At 56.4% G+C, this 13,274-nt stretch overlaps 1 protein-coding gene across 2 annotated transcripts in view; it reads left to right on the plus strand.

Annotated features, from left to right (window-relative positions):
* Positions 1 to 10,477, plus strand: part of LOC132809453 (forkhead box protein P3-like) — an 82,052-nt gene extending 71,575 nt beyond the window's left edge. For both annotated transcript variants that reach the window (XM_060822568.1, XM_060822569.1), the window contains exons 10-12: positions 1,303 to 1,404; positions 4,628 to 4,749; positions 10,276 to 10,477. In XM_060822568.1, coding sequence (XP_060678551.1) covers positions 1,303 to 1,404; positions 4,628 to 4,749; positions 10,276 to 10,330 — 279 coding nt within the window. In that variant the 3' untranslated portion in view covers positions 10,331 to 10,477. The remainder of the gene's footprint in view (positions 1 to 1,302; positions 1,405 to 4,627; positions 4,750 to 10,275) is intronic.
* The last annotated feature ends 2,797 nt before the right edge of the window (positions 10,478 to 13,274 follow it).

Below are 13,274 nucleotides of genomic sequence, written 5' to 3' on the forward strand. Positions count from 1 at the left end.
CTGTATATACACCACACCCCTCAGCGTAACACGCTGTATATACACCGCACACCTGAGGGTAACACGCTGTATGTACACCGCACACCTGAGGGTAACACGCTGTATATACACCACACCCCTCAGGGTAACACACTGTATATACACTGCACCCCTCAGGGTAACACGCTGTATATTCTCCACACCCCTCAGGGTAACACACTGTATATACACCACACCCCTCAGCGTAACACGCTGTATATACACCACACCCCTCAGGGTAACACGCTGGATATACTCCACACCCCTCAGGGTAACATGCTGTATATACACCACACCCCGCAGAGTAACACACTGTATATACTCCACACCCCTCAGGGTAACACGCTGTATATACACCACACCCCTCAGGGTAACACGCTGTATATACACCACACCCCTCAGGGTAACACACTGTATATACACCACACCCCTCAGGGTATCACGCTGTATATACTCCACACCCCTCAGGGTATCACGCTGTATATACACCACACCCCACAAGGTATCATGCTGTATATACACCACACCCCTCAGGGTAACACACTGTATATACACCGCACCCCTCAGGGTAACACACTGATGTACCCCACACCCCTCACTGTAACACCCTGACATACCCCACACCCCTCACTGTAACACACTGATATAGCCCACACCCCTCACTGTAACACCCTGACATACCCCACACCCCTCACTGTAACACACTGATATAGCCCACACCCCTCACTGTAACACCCTGATATACCCCACACCCCTCACTGTAACACCCTGACATACCCCACACCCCTCACTGTAACACACTGATATAGCCCACACCCCTCACTGTAACACACTGATATACCCCACACCCCTCACTGTAACACCCTGATATACCCCACACCCTTCACTGTAACACACCGATATACCCCACACCCCTCACTGTAACACCCTGGTATACCCCACACCCCTCACTGTAACACCCTGATATACCCCACACCCCTCACTGTAACACACTGATATACCTCACACCCCTCACTGTAACCCCCTGATATACCCCACACCCCTCACTGTAACACTCTGATGTACCCCACACCCCTCACTGTAACACTCTGATATATCCCACACCCCTCACTGTAACACTCTGATATACCCCACACCCCTCACTGCAACACCCTGATATACCCCGCACCCTTCACTGTAACACACTGATATACCCCGCACCCTTCACTGTAACACCCTGATATACCCCTCACTGTAACACTGTGACCTCCGTTCCTGGAGAATATTTTTCCGATGATTCCTCAGGCAATTCTGGAGACCCCGGACCGACAGTTGACCCTGAATGAGATCTATCAGTGGTTCACCCACACCTTTGCGTTTTTCCGATATAACACAGCCACGTGGAAGGTATGTGCTGGCCCTGTCTCTTCCCCTGCCTCCCTGCTCACTCTCTCACGCTGTCTCTTTGTCTCTCTGTCTGTCTGTCTCTCTCTCTCTCTCTCTCTGTCTCTCTCTCTCTCTCTCTCTCTCTCTCACACACACACACACACACACACACACACACACACACACACACACACACACACACACACTCTGCCCCTCTCTCTCTCTCACTGTGTCTCTCTCTCTGTCTCACATACTGTCTCTCTCTGTCTGTCTGTCTCTCTCTCGCTGTGTCTCTGACTCTCTCTCACTCTCTCTCTGTCTGTCTCTCTGTCTCTCTCTCTCATACACACACACACACTCTGTCTCTCTCTCTCTCACTGTGTCTGTCTCTCTCTCTCTCTGTCTCACATACTGTCTCTCTCTGTCTCTCTCACTCTCTCTGTCTGTCTGTCTCTCTCTCGCTGTGTCTCTGACTCTCTCTCTCTGTGTCTGTCACTCTCTCTCTTTCTCACGCTGTGTCTCTGTCACTCTCTCTCTCTCTCACATCTGTCTCTGTTGCTCTCTCTGCATCTTTCCCTCTGTCTTTCTCTCTCCATGTGTATCTCTCTCGCTCTGTCTCTCTCCCTCTGTTTCTCCTTCTCGCTGGCTCACTCTCTCGCTCTCTGGGTCTTTCTGTCTCTGTGTGTGTCTGTCTCTCCCTCTGTGTGTCTCTGTCTCTGTCTCTCTGACTCTCTCTTTCTGTCTCTCTCTCTTTCTTTATCTCTCCTGTGTGTGTGTCTGTCTCTCTCTCTCTCTCTCTGTCCCTCTCTCAGTCTGTCTCAGGATCTCTCTCTCATGGATGTGGGTTTGCTCACTGAGCTGGAAGGTTCATTTTCAGACGTTTCGTCACCACACTCGGGAACACCGTCAGTGAGCCTCCGGATGGAGCACTGGTGGTGCGGCCCACTTTCTGCTTCTGTGTTTGAGTTTCCCCGACGGTGATGTCATTTCCTGCGGTGACGTCATATCCCGTCCCTTTTTCTCAGGGGGGGCGGTAAATGGGATCCAAGTCAGTGTGTGGGTTGATAAGAGTTCCGGCTGGAATGCCTCGCTTGTAGGAATTCTCGTGCGGGTCTCTGGTTGGCTAGTCCTGGGATGGACGTGTTGTCCCAGTCGAAGTGGTGTCCTTCCTCACCCGTACGTGAGGAGACCCGAGAGAGAGGAGGTCACGTCTTTTTGTGGCTAGTTGGTGTCCATGTATCCTGTTTGTCTGATAGTGCCTGCTACTGTCCTTGCACAGTATTTTGTAAATGACGTCAGTTTTGCCTATCGTCGTGTATCGGGTCTGTTTTCGTGGCTCCCATGATGACGGCCGAGGGGTCTGAGTAGTCTTGGCAGTCAGTTCCGAGTTGGCGTGGAATTCAGGGAGAGCGGCCAGGGTTTCTGGACGTGTCCTGTCTGCTTGTGGCTGAGAGATCGGGCATCCCATGTTCATTGGGTGCCCGTTCTTTCGCTTATGGGCGATAATCCAGTGCTCTGCGTCGCGCTGCTACGCTGCAGAGTGTGTTGGCTTTATTGAAGTAATGTCCCAGCCGCAGTCTGGCCTGTCGTTCTGTATGTGTCGTTTCCCTGTCAAGGCTGGTTTGGAGCTCCCCATGGGCTGTCCGCTCCACTGTGTGACATTGGCGGTATTCCCCCTTTTCGGTCAATCTTCTGCCAGGATTATCGTTGGTCTCTGTTGAGTGACGACAGAGGTCGCATTCGCCTCGGGGACCCAGAGTTTGGGTCGGATGGTCCCGGTCTCTGTGTCACTGCTTCTGCGACGAGCCCGGGTATCGGAGATCCCACGGGGGTTTCCGTTGGGTTGTGTGTCGGTTTCATTATTTCGCCCCCCCTTCTCTCTCAGCGTCGTTGACCGGGGTCCGGGGATTCTTAGCCGGAGTGCCATGCCGCCCTTCCTGGGTTCCTCTGTAAGTTGGTGGTTCCAGTTGGCGAGACTATGGGTCCTTGGGGGCGGGCCAGTATATATACCTCAGACCCATCGCCCCGCGACCCGGAACGCCAACTTCCGAGGGCCAAGGGGCGAGACCGAAGACTACAACACTCCATAACAGAATTACGGCACTCGGTCCACTCCACCCGGGCACTCCTGCAGACCACCAAAGACACCATCGCTCGGTCACCAAACACATTGACCCCATTTACCTGAGAAAAAGATCGGGAAGTGACATCACCCCCCCCCCCAAGGAAATGACGTCACTGGAGGAAATGACATCACTTGCCCAAGGAAACCCACACGGAAAGCGGGCCGCACCACCAGTGCTCCATCCGGAGGCTCACTGATGATGTTCCCGAGCGTGGGTGACGAAACGTCTGGAAACGCACCTTCCAGCTCAGTGAGCAAACCTCCATCCAGAACCTCAACCTGAACTACAAGTCTTCTCAAACTCTCTCTCTTTTTCTCTCTGTGTTCTCACTTTCTCTCTCTCCCTAACCCTCTCTGTCTCACTCTCTTCTCTCTCCTCCTCCTGTCTTTCTCACTCTCACCCTGATTTTCTCTCTCTCTCTCTCCCTCTCCCCCCTGCCCCTTGCTCTCTGTCTCTCTCTGTCTCTCTCTGTCTCTCTCTGTCTCCTTCTCTGTCTCTGTCTCTCTCCCCTCTCTCTCCCCCCCTCTCCCCCCCCCTCTCTCTTCCCTCCCTCTCTCTCTCTCTCTCTGACTGTCTCTCCAGCACTAGAGGGTTATAAAATCATGAGGGGGACATGGATAGGGTAAATAGACAAGGTCTTTTTCCCCCTGGGGTGGGGGGAGCCCAGAACTAGAGGGGGGTAGGTTTATGGTGAGAGGGGGGAAAGGGACCTGAGGGGTAACTTTTTCCCCCCAGAGGGTGGTGCGTGTGTGGAACGAGCTGCCAGAGGAAGTGGTGGGGGCTGGTACAATGACAACATTTAAAAGGATTGTGGGGGGGGACATGGATAGGAAGGGGTTAGGGGGAGATGGGGCCAAGGGCTGGGGAACGGGGGGACTGGGTTAGGTTAGGGTATCTGGGTCAGCACGGACGGGATGGGCCGAAGGGTGTGTTTTCATGCTGTATGACTCTCTCTCTCTCCATCTCCCTTCTCCCTCTCTCCCCCTCCCTCTCTCCATCCTCATCTCTCTCCCCCCCCCGTCCCCCTCCCCTTTCCCTCCCCCTCTCTCTCTCTCTCGCTCTCTCCCTCTCCCTCCCTCCCCCTCTCCCTCCCTCCCCCTCTCCCTCCCTCCCTGCAGAACGCAGTCCGTCACAATCTCAGCCTCCATAAGTGTTTTGTTCGCGTTGAGAATGTGAAGGGATCGGTCTGGACCGTGGATGAGTTGGAATTCGAGCGGCGCCGGGGACAGAGAGTCAGCAGGTAACGGAGGGCACAGCAAGATCCCACAGAGAACGTGGGCTCCCAGGGAACATGGCCCACCAACACAGCACACAATCCACTTCTACACAGCCCCCTGTACGCAGACCCCCTGTACGCAGACCCCCTGTACGCAGACCCCCTGTACGCAGACCCCCTGTATGCCCTCCCCGTACACCCTCTCCTGTACGCAGTCCCCATGTACACAGACCCCTGTGTGCAATATCTCTGTACAGTCCCGCTGTACGCAGTCTCCCTGTACGCACTCCCCATGTATGCGGTCCCCCATACGCAATCTCCTTGTACACAGTCCCCATGTACGCAGTCCCCCAGATGCAGTTTCCCTGTATGCAGTCCCCATGTACACAGACCCCTGTACACAGTCTCCCTGTGCGCAATATCTCTGTACAGTCCCGCTGTACGCAGTCTCCCTGTACGCACTCCCCATGTATGCGGTCCCCCATACGCAATCTCCTTGTACACAGTCCCCATGTACGCAGTCCCCCAGATGCAGTTTCCCTGTATGCAGTCCCTCTGTGCACATTCCCCCTGTACGCAGTCCCCCGTACACAGCCCATCTGTAAACATTCTCAACGTATACAGTCCCCCAAACACCGTCCCCTGTATACAATCCCCATGTACACAGTCCCACTTTACGCACTCCCCATGCACACAGTCCTCCTGTACTCAGTCCCCCCATATACAGTCCCTATGCACGCAGTCCCCTGCACACATTCCCCCTGTACGCAGTCCCCATGTAAACTGTCCCCCATACACAGCCCATCTATATGCAGTCTTCATGTGCACAGTGACCCAAACACAGTCCCCCGTACGCAGTCCCTCTGTATGCAGTCCTGCTGCACACAGTCCCCCTAAATGCAGTCCCAATGTATACAGACCCTCTGTGCATAGTCCCCCTGTACGCAGTCCCCCCTGTACGCAGTCCCCCCTGTACGCAGCCCACCTGTACACAGCCCCCCTGTACACAGCCCCCATGTACGCAGTCCACCTGTACGCAGTTTCCCTGTACACAGTCCCCCTGTACACAGCGCACCTGTATGCAGTCTCCCTGTACACAGTCCCCCTGTACGCAGTTCCCTATTCACAGTCCCTGGAACACTGTCCGCCTCTACACAGTCGTCCTGTACACAGTCGTCCTGTACACAGTCGTCCTGTACACAGTCGTCCTGTACACAGTCGTCCTGTACACAGTCGTCCTGTACACAGTCGTCCTGTACACAGTCCCCATGTATGCAACCCTGATCTACACAGTCCCCATATACACAGCCCCCATACACAGTCCCCTTGTCCACAGTCTTCCTGTACCCAGTCCCCATGTACACAGTCTTCCTGTACCCAGTCCCCATGTACACAGTCTTCCTGTACCCAGTTCCCATGTACGCAGTCCCCCTATACACAGTCCCTGGAACAAAGTCCCCCTGTATGCAGTCCCCCTGTACACATTCCCCTGTACGCAATCTCACTTTATGTAATGCCTCTGTACACAGTCGCCTGTATGCAGGTCCCTTGTAACGCACTCCTCTATACGCAGCCCCATGTGCAGCTCCATACACCAACTGCTGCACAAAGCACCCTTACACTGTACAGCACACAAACAGTAACACGGTACAGTACACAGTCCCTTACACTGTACAGCACACAGACAGAAACACAGTACAGTACACTGTCCCTACCCCGGTACCGTACACAGTCCATAACACGGTACAGCACACAGTCCCTGCCCCGGTACCGTACACAGTCCCTGCCCCGGTACAGTACACAGTCCCCGCCCCGGTACCGTACACAGACCCCGCCCCGGTACCGTACACAGTCCCCGCCCCGGTACCGTACACAGACCCCGCCCCGGTACCGTACACAGTCCCCGCCCCGGTACAGTACACAGCCCCTACCCCTGTACAGTACACAGACCCTGCCCCTGTACAGTACACAGAACCTGCCCCGGTACAGTACACAGCCCCTACCCCTGTACAGTACACAGACCCTGCCCCTGTACAGTACACAGTCCCCGCCCCGGTACAGTACACAGCCCCTACCCCTGTACAGTACACAGACCCTGCCCCTGTACAGTACACAGAACCTGCCCTGGTACAGTACACAGCCCCTACCCCTGTACAGTACACAGTCCCCGCCCCGGTACCGTACACAGTCCCCGCCCCGGTACAGTACACAGTCCCTACCCCTGTACAGTACACAGTCCCTACCCCTGTACAGTACACAGTCCCCGCCCCGGTACAGTACACAGTCCCTACCCCTGTACAGTACACAGTCCCCGCCCCGGTACGGTACACAGCCCCCGCCCCGGTACCGTACACAGTCCCCGCCCCGGTACAGTACACAGTCCCTGCCCCTGTACAGTACACAGTCCCTGCCCCTGTACAGTACACAGTCCCTACCCCTGTACAGTACACAGCCCCTACCCCGGTACAGTACACAGCCCCTACCCCGGTACGGTACACAGCCCCCGCCCCGGTACGGTACACAGCCCCCGCCCCGGTACGGTACACAGACCCCGCCCCGGTACGGTACACAGTCCCCGCCCCGGTACGGTACACAGTCCCCGCCCCGGTACGGTACACAGTCCCTACCCCTGTACAGTACACAGAACCTGCCCTGGTACAGTACACAGCCCCTACCCCTGTACAGTACACAGTCCCTACCCCGGTACAGTACACAGAACCTGCCCCGGTACGGTACACAGTCCCTGCCCCTGTACGGTACACAGTCCCTGCCCCGGTACCGTACACAGTCCCCGCCCCGGTACAGTACACAGCCCCTACCCCTGTACAGTACACAGTCCCTACCCCTGTACAGTACACAGTCCCTACCCCTGTACCGTACACAGCCCCTACCCCGGTACGGTACACAGAACCTGCCCCGGTACGGTACACAGCCCCCGCCCCTGTACCGTACACAGCCCCTACCCCGGTACCGTACACAGCCCCCGCCCCTGTACCGTACACAGTCCCTGCCCCGGTACCGTACACAGCCCCCGCCCCGGTACCGTACACAGCCCCCGCCCCGGTACCGTACACAGCCCCCGCCCCTGTACCGTACACAGCCCCCGCCCCTGTACCGTACACAGACCCTGCCCCGGTACCGTACACAGTCCCTGCCCCTGTACCGTACACAGTCCCTGCCCCGGTACCGTACACAGTCCCTGCCCCTGTACCGTACACAGACCCTGCCCCGGTACCGTACACAGTCCCTGCCCCTGTACCGTACACAGTCCCTGCCCCGGTACCGTACACAGCCCCCGCCCCGGTACCGTACACAGCCCCCGCCCCTGTACCGTACACAGCCCCCGCCCCTGTACCGTACACAGCCCCCGCCCCTGTACCGTACACAGCCCCCGTCCCTGTACCGTACACAGACCCTGCCCCGGTACCGTACACAGCCCCCGCCCCTGTACCGTACACAGCCCCCGCCCCTGTACCGTACACAGCCCCTACCCCGGTACCGTACACAGCCCCCGCCCCTGTACCGTACACAGCCCCCGCCCCTGTACCGTACACAGCCCCCGCCCCTGTACCGTACACAGCCCCTACCCCGGTACCGTACACAGCCCCCGCCCCTGTACCGTACACAGCCCCCGCCCCTGTACCGTACACAGTCCCTGCCCCGGTACGGTACACAGCCCCCGCCCCTGTACCGTACACAGCCCCCGCCCCGGTACGGTACACAGCCCCCGCCCCTGTACCGTACACAGCCCCCGCCCCGGTACCGTACACAGCCCCCGCCCCTGTACAGTACACAGCCCCCGCCCCTGTACCGTACACAGCCCCCGCCCCTGTACCGTACACAGCCCCCGCCCCGGTACCGTACACAGCCCCCGCCCCGGTACAGTACACAGCCCCCGCCCCGGTACGGTACACAGCCCCCGCCCCTGTACCGTACACAGTCCCTGCCCCGGTACGGTACACAGCCCCCGCCCCTGTACCGTACACAGCCCCCGCCCCGGTACGGTACACAGCCCCCGCCCCTGTACCGTACACAGCCCCCGCCCCTGTACCGTACACAGCCCCTACCCCTGTACCGTACACAGCCCCTACCCCTGTACCGTACACAGCCCCTACCCCTGTACCGTACACAGCCCCCGCCCCTGTACCGTACACAGCCCCTACCCCGGTACCGTACACAGCCCCTACCCCGGTACCGTACACAGCCCCTACCCCGGTACCGTACACAGCCCCTACCCCGGTACCGTACACAGCCCCTACCCCTGTACCGTACACAGCCCCTACCCCTGTACCGTACACAGCCCCTACCCCGGTACCGTACACAGCCCCTACCCCGGTACCGTACACAGCCCCTACCCCTGTACCGTACACAGCCCCTACCCCTGTACCGTACACAGCCCCTACCCCTGTACCGTACACAGCCCCTACCCCTGTACCGTACACAGCCCCTACCCCGGTACCGTACACAGCCCCTACCCCGGTACCGTACACAGCCCCTACCCCTGTACCGTACACAGCCCCCGCCCCTGTACCGTACACAGCCCCTACCCCTGTACCGTACACAGCCCCCGCCCCTGTACCGTACACAGCCCCCGCCCCTGTACCGTACACAGCCCCTACCCCTGTACCGTACACAGCCCCCGCCCCTGTACCGTACACAGTCCCTGCCCCGGTACCGTACACAGCCCCCGCCCCGGTACCGTACACAGCCCCCGCCCCTGTACCGTACACAGCCCCCGCCCCTGTACCGTACACAGCCCCCGCCCCTGTACCGTACACAGCCCCCGTCCCTGTACCGTACACAGACCCTGCCCCGGTACCGTACACAGCCCCCGCCCCTGTACCGTACACAGCCCCCGCCCCTGTACCGTACACAGCCCCTACCCCGGTACCGTACACAGCCCCCGCCCCTGTACCGTACACAGCCCCCGCCCCTGTACCGTACACAGCCCCTACCCCGGTACCGTACACAGCCCCCGCCCCGGTACGGTACACAGCCCCCGCCCCTGTACCGTACACAGCCCCCGCCCCTGTACCGTACACAGCCCCCGCCCCGGTACCGTACACAGCCCCCGCCCCTGTACCGTACACAGCCCCTACCCCTGTACCGTACACAGCCCCTACCCCGGTACCGTACACAGCCCCTACCCCTGTACCGTACACAGCCCCTACCCCTGTACCGTACACAGCCCCCGTCCCTGTACCGTACACAGCCCCCGCCCCTGTACCGTACACAGCCCCCGCCCCTGTACCGTACACAGCCCCCGCCCCTGTACCGTACACAGCCCCCGCCCCTGTACCGTACACAGCCCCCGTCCCTGTACCGTACACAGCCCCCGCCCCTGTACCGTACACAGCCCCCGTCCCTGTACCGTACACAGCCCCCGTCCCTGTACCGTACACAGCCCCCGTCCCTGTACCGTACACAGCCCCTACCCCTGTACCGTACACAGCCCCCGCCCCTGTACCGTACACAGCCCCCGCCCCTGTACCGTACACAGCCCCCGCCCCTGTGTTGAACAGTCCGTCTTTGCGGTTGTGTTTCCTACAGGGCGTTGGGACAGGATGGAACGGGCAGGAAGGTGATCCCCAGGACCCCGAGGTGATGGAGATAACCCCCTGACCCCAGGCTGCTCGGACTGAGCTGGGAAAGCCGAGGGAAAGCAGACCATCCGCCCGGATTTCCCGCCTGCGTTCCAAACGTGGATGGGGAATTGACCAGATCAGGGGGAGGGGCAGCGGGGAAAGGAGTGGGAATAAATAAGTGACCTGCTACACAGAGAGACGTGGTGTTTGTTCACCAATTATCACACACACACACACACACACTCACTTGCACACACACTCTCATACACACACATGTACTCCCACTCTCTCACACACGAACACACATACTCTCACTCACACACACACACTTACACACACACACTCACACACTCGTACATACACTTACACACACACATACGCACACGCAGACTCTCACAAACACATACACTCACACACACAGTCACACTCACTCACACTCTCACACGCACTCACACATTCACACTCACATACACACACACACTCTCACACTCATTCATACTTACACACATTCCTACACATACTTACACACTCACACACTCATACACACACATGTACTCACACACTCTCATACACACACTCACCCATCCACTCACACACACACACACTCACTTACACACACTTACACAAACACACACTCTCACACACATACTCACACACTTACACTCACACACACTCACATATATACACTCCACACTTACACACTCACACTCACTCACACACATACTCACACACAGTTACGCACTCACACACACAACCATACACGCTCACATACATACACTCATGCACTCATACACTCACATACTCACACTCACACACACTTATACACTTACATGCACTCACATACGCACACTCAATCACTCATACACACACATACTTACACTCTCACACTCTCTCACACACACACTCTCACATTCACACTCATACACACACATACTTACACACACACACATACACACTTACACACATACACACACATACTCTCACACTAACACACACACGCTCACACTCACATACTCACACTCATACACTTACACTCACTCACACGCACATACACTCACACACGCACATACTTAAACTCACACACACACACATACTTACACACGCACTCACGCACACACACACACTCATATACTCACACACACGCAAGCTCGCACACTTACACACACACATACTTACACACACACTTACACACACGCACTCACGCAGACACACACTCACATAATCATACACACATACTCACGCGCGCGTGCGCGCACACACACACACACACACACACACACACATATACTCTCAGTCACACTCATACACACACATACGTACGTAGAACATAGAAAAATACAGCGCAGTACAGGCCCTTCGGCCCTCGATGTTGCGCCGACCCAAGCCCACCTAACCTACACTAGCCCACTATCCTCCATATGTCTATCCAATGCCCGTTTAAATGCCCATAAAGAGGGGGAGCCCACCACTGCTACTGGCAGGGCATTCCATGAACACACGACTCGCTGAGTAAAGAATCTACCCCTAACATCTGTCCTATACCTACCACCCCTTAATTTAAAGCTACGCCCCCTCGTAATAGCTGACTCTCTCGGTCAACCCTATCTAAACCCCTAATCATCTTGTACACCTCTATCAAATCTCCCCTAAACCTTCTTTTCTCCAATGAGAACAGGCCCAAGTGCCTCAGCCTTTCCTCATACGATCTTCCCACCATACCAGGCAACATCCTGGTAAACCTCCTCTGCACCCGTTCCAGTGCCTCCACATCCTTCCTATAGTGTGGCGACCAAAACGGCACACAATACTCCAGATGTGGCCACACCAGAGTCTTATACAACTGCAACATGACCTCAGGACTCCGGAACTCAATTCCTCTCCCAATAAAGCCCAGTACACCATATGCCTTCTTCACAGCACTATTTACCTGGGTGGCAACTTTCAGGGATCTGTGTACATGGACACCAAGATCCCTCTGCTCATCCACACTACCAAGTATCCGACCATTAGCCCAGTACCCCATCTTCTTGTTACTCTTACCAAAGTGAATCACTTCACACTTAACGACATTGAACTCCATTTGCCACCTTTCTGCCCAGCTCTGCAACTTATCTATATCCCGCTGTAACCTGCCACATCCTTCCTCACTGTCCACAACTCCACCGACTCTCGGATCATCCGCAAACTTGCTCACCCAACCTTCTAGCCCCTTCCTCCAGGTCATTTATAAAGATGACAAACAGCAATGGTCCCAAAACAGATCCTTGCGGAACACCGCTAGGAACTGCACTCCAAGATGAACCTTTACCATCAACTACTACCCTCTGTCTCCTTCCAGCCAGCCAATTCCTAATCCAAACCTCCAACGCACCCTCAATGCTATCCCTCCGTAGATTTTGCAGTAGCCTACCATGGGGTACCTTATCGAACGCCTTGCTAAAATCCATATACACCACATCTACCGCTTTACCCTCGTCCACCTCCTTAGTCACCTTCTCAAAGAATTCAATAAGGTTTGTGAGGCACGACCTGCCCCTCACAAAACCATGCTGACTATCCTTGATCACATTATTCCTATCCAGATGTTCAGAAATCCTATCCCTTACAATTCTCTCTAAGACTTTGCCCACAACAGAAGTGAGACTCACCGGCCTATAGTTACTAGGGTTATCCCTACTCCCCTTCTTGAACAAGGGAACCACATTCGCTATCCTCCAGTCTTCTGGCACTATTCCTGTAGACAACAAGGACATAAGAATCAAGGCCAATGGCTCTGCAATCTCCTCCCTTGCTTCCCAGAGAATCCTAGGATAAATGCCATCAGGCCCAGGGGACTTATCATCCTTTCCAGAATTTCCAACACCTCTTCCCTACATACCTCAAAGCCATCCATTCTAATTAATTGTGGCTCAATATTCACATCGGCAACAGTGTCCTGTTCCTGAGTGAATACTGACGCAAAGT

The sequence above is a fragment of the Hemiscyllium ocellatum genome, unplaced genomic scaffold (assembly GCF_020745735.1).
Source record: "Hemiscyllium ocellatum isolate sHemOce1 unplaced genomic scaffold, sHemOce1.pat.X.cur. scaffold_1241_pat_ctg1, whole genome shotgun sequence".
Taxonomy (NCBI): Eukaryota; Metazoa; Chordata; class Chondrichthyes; order Orectolobiformes; family Hemiscylliidae; genus Hemiscyllium; species Hemiscyllium ocellatum.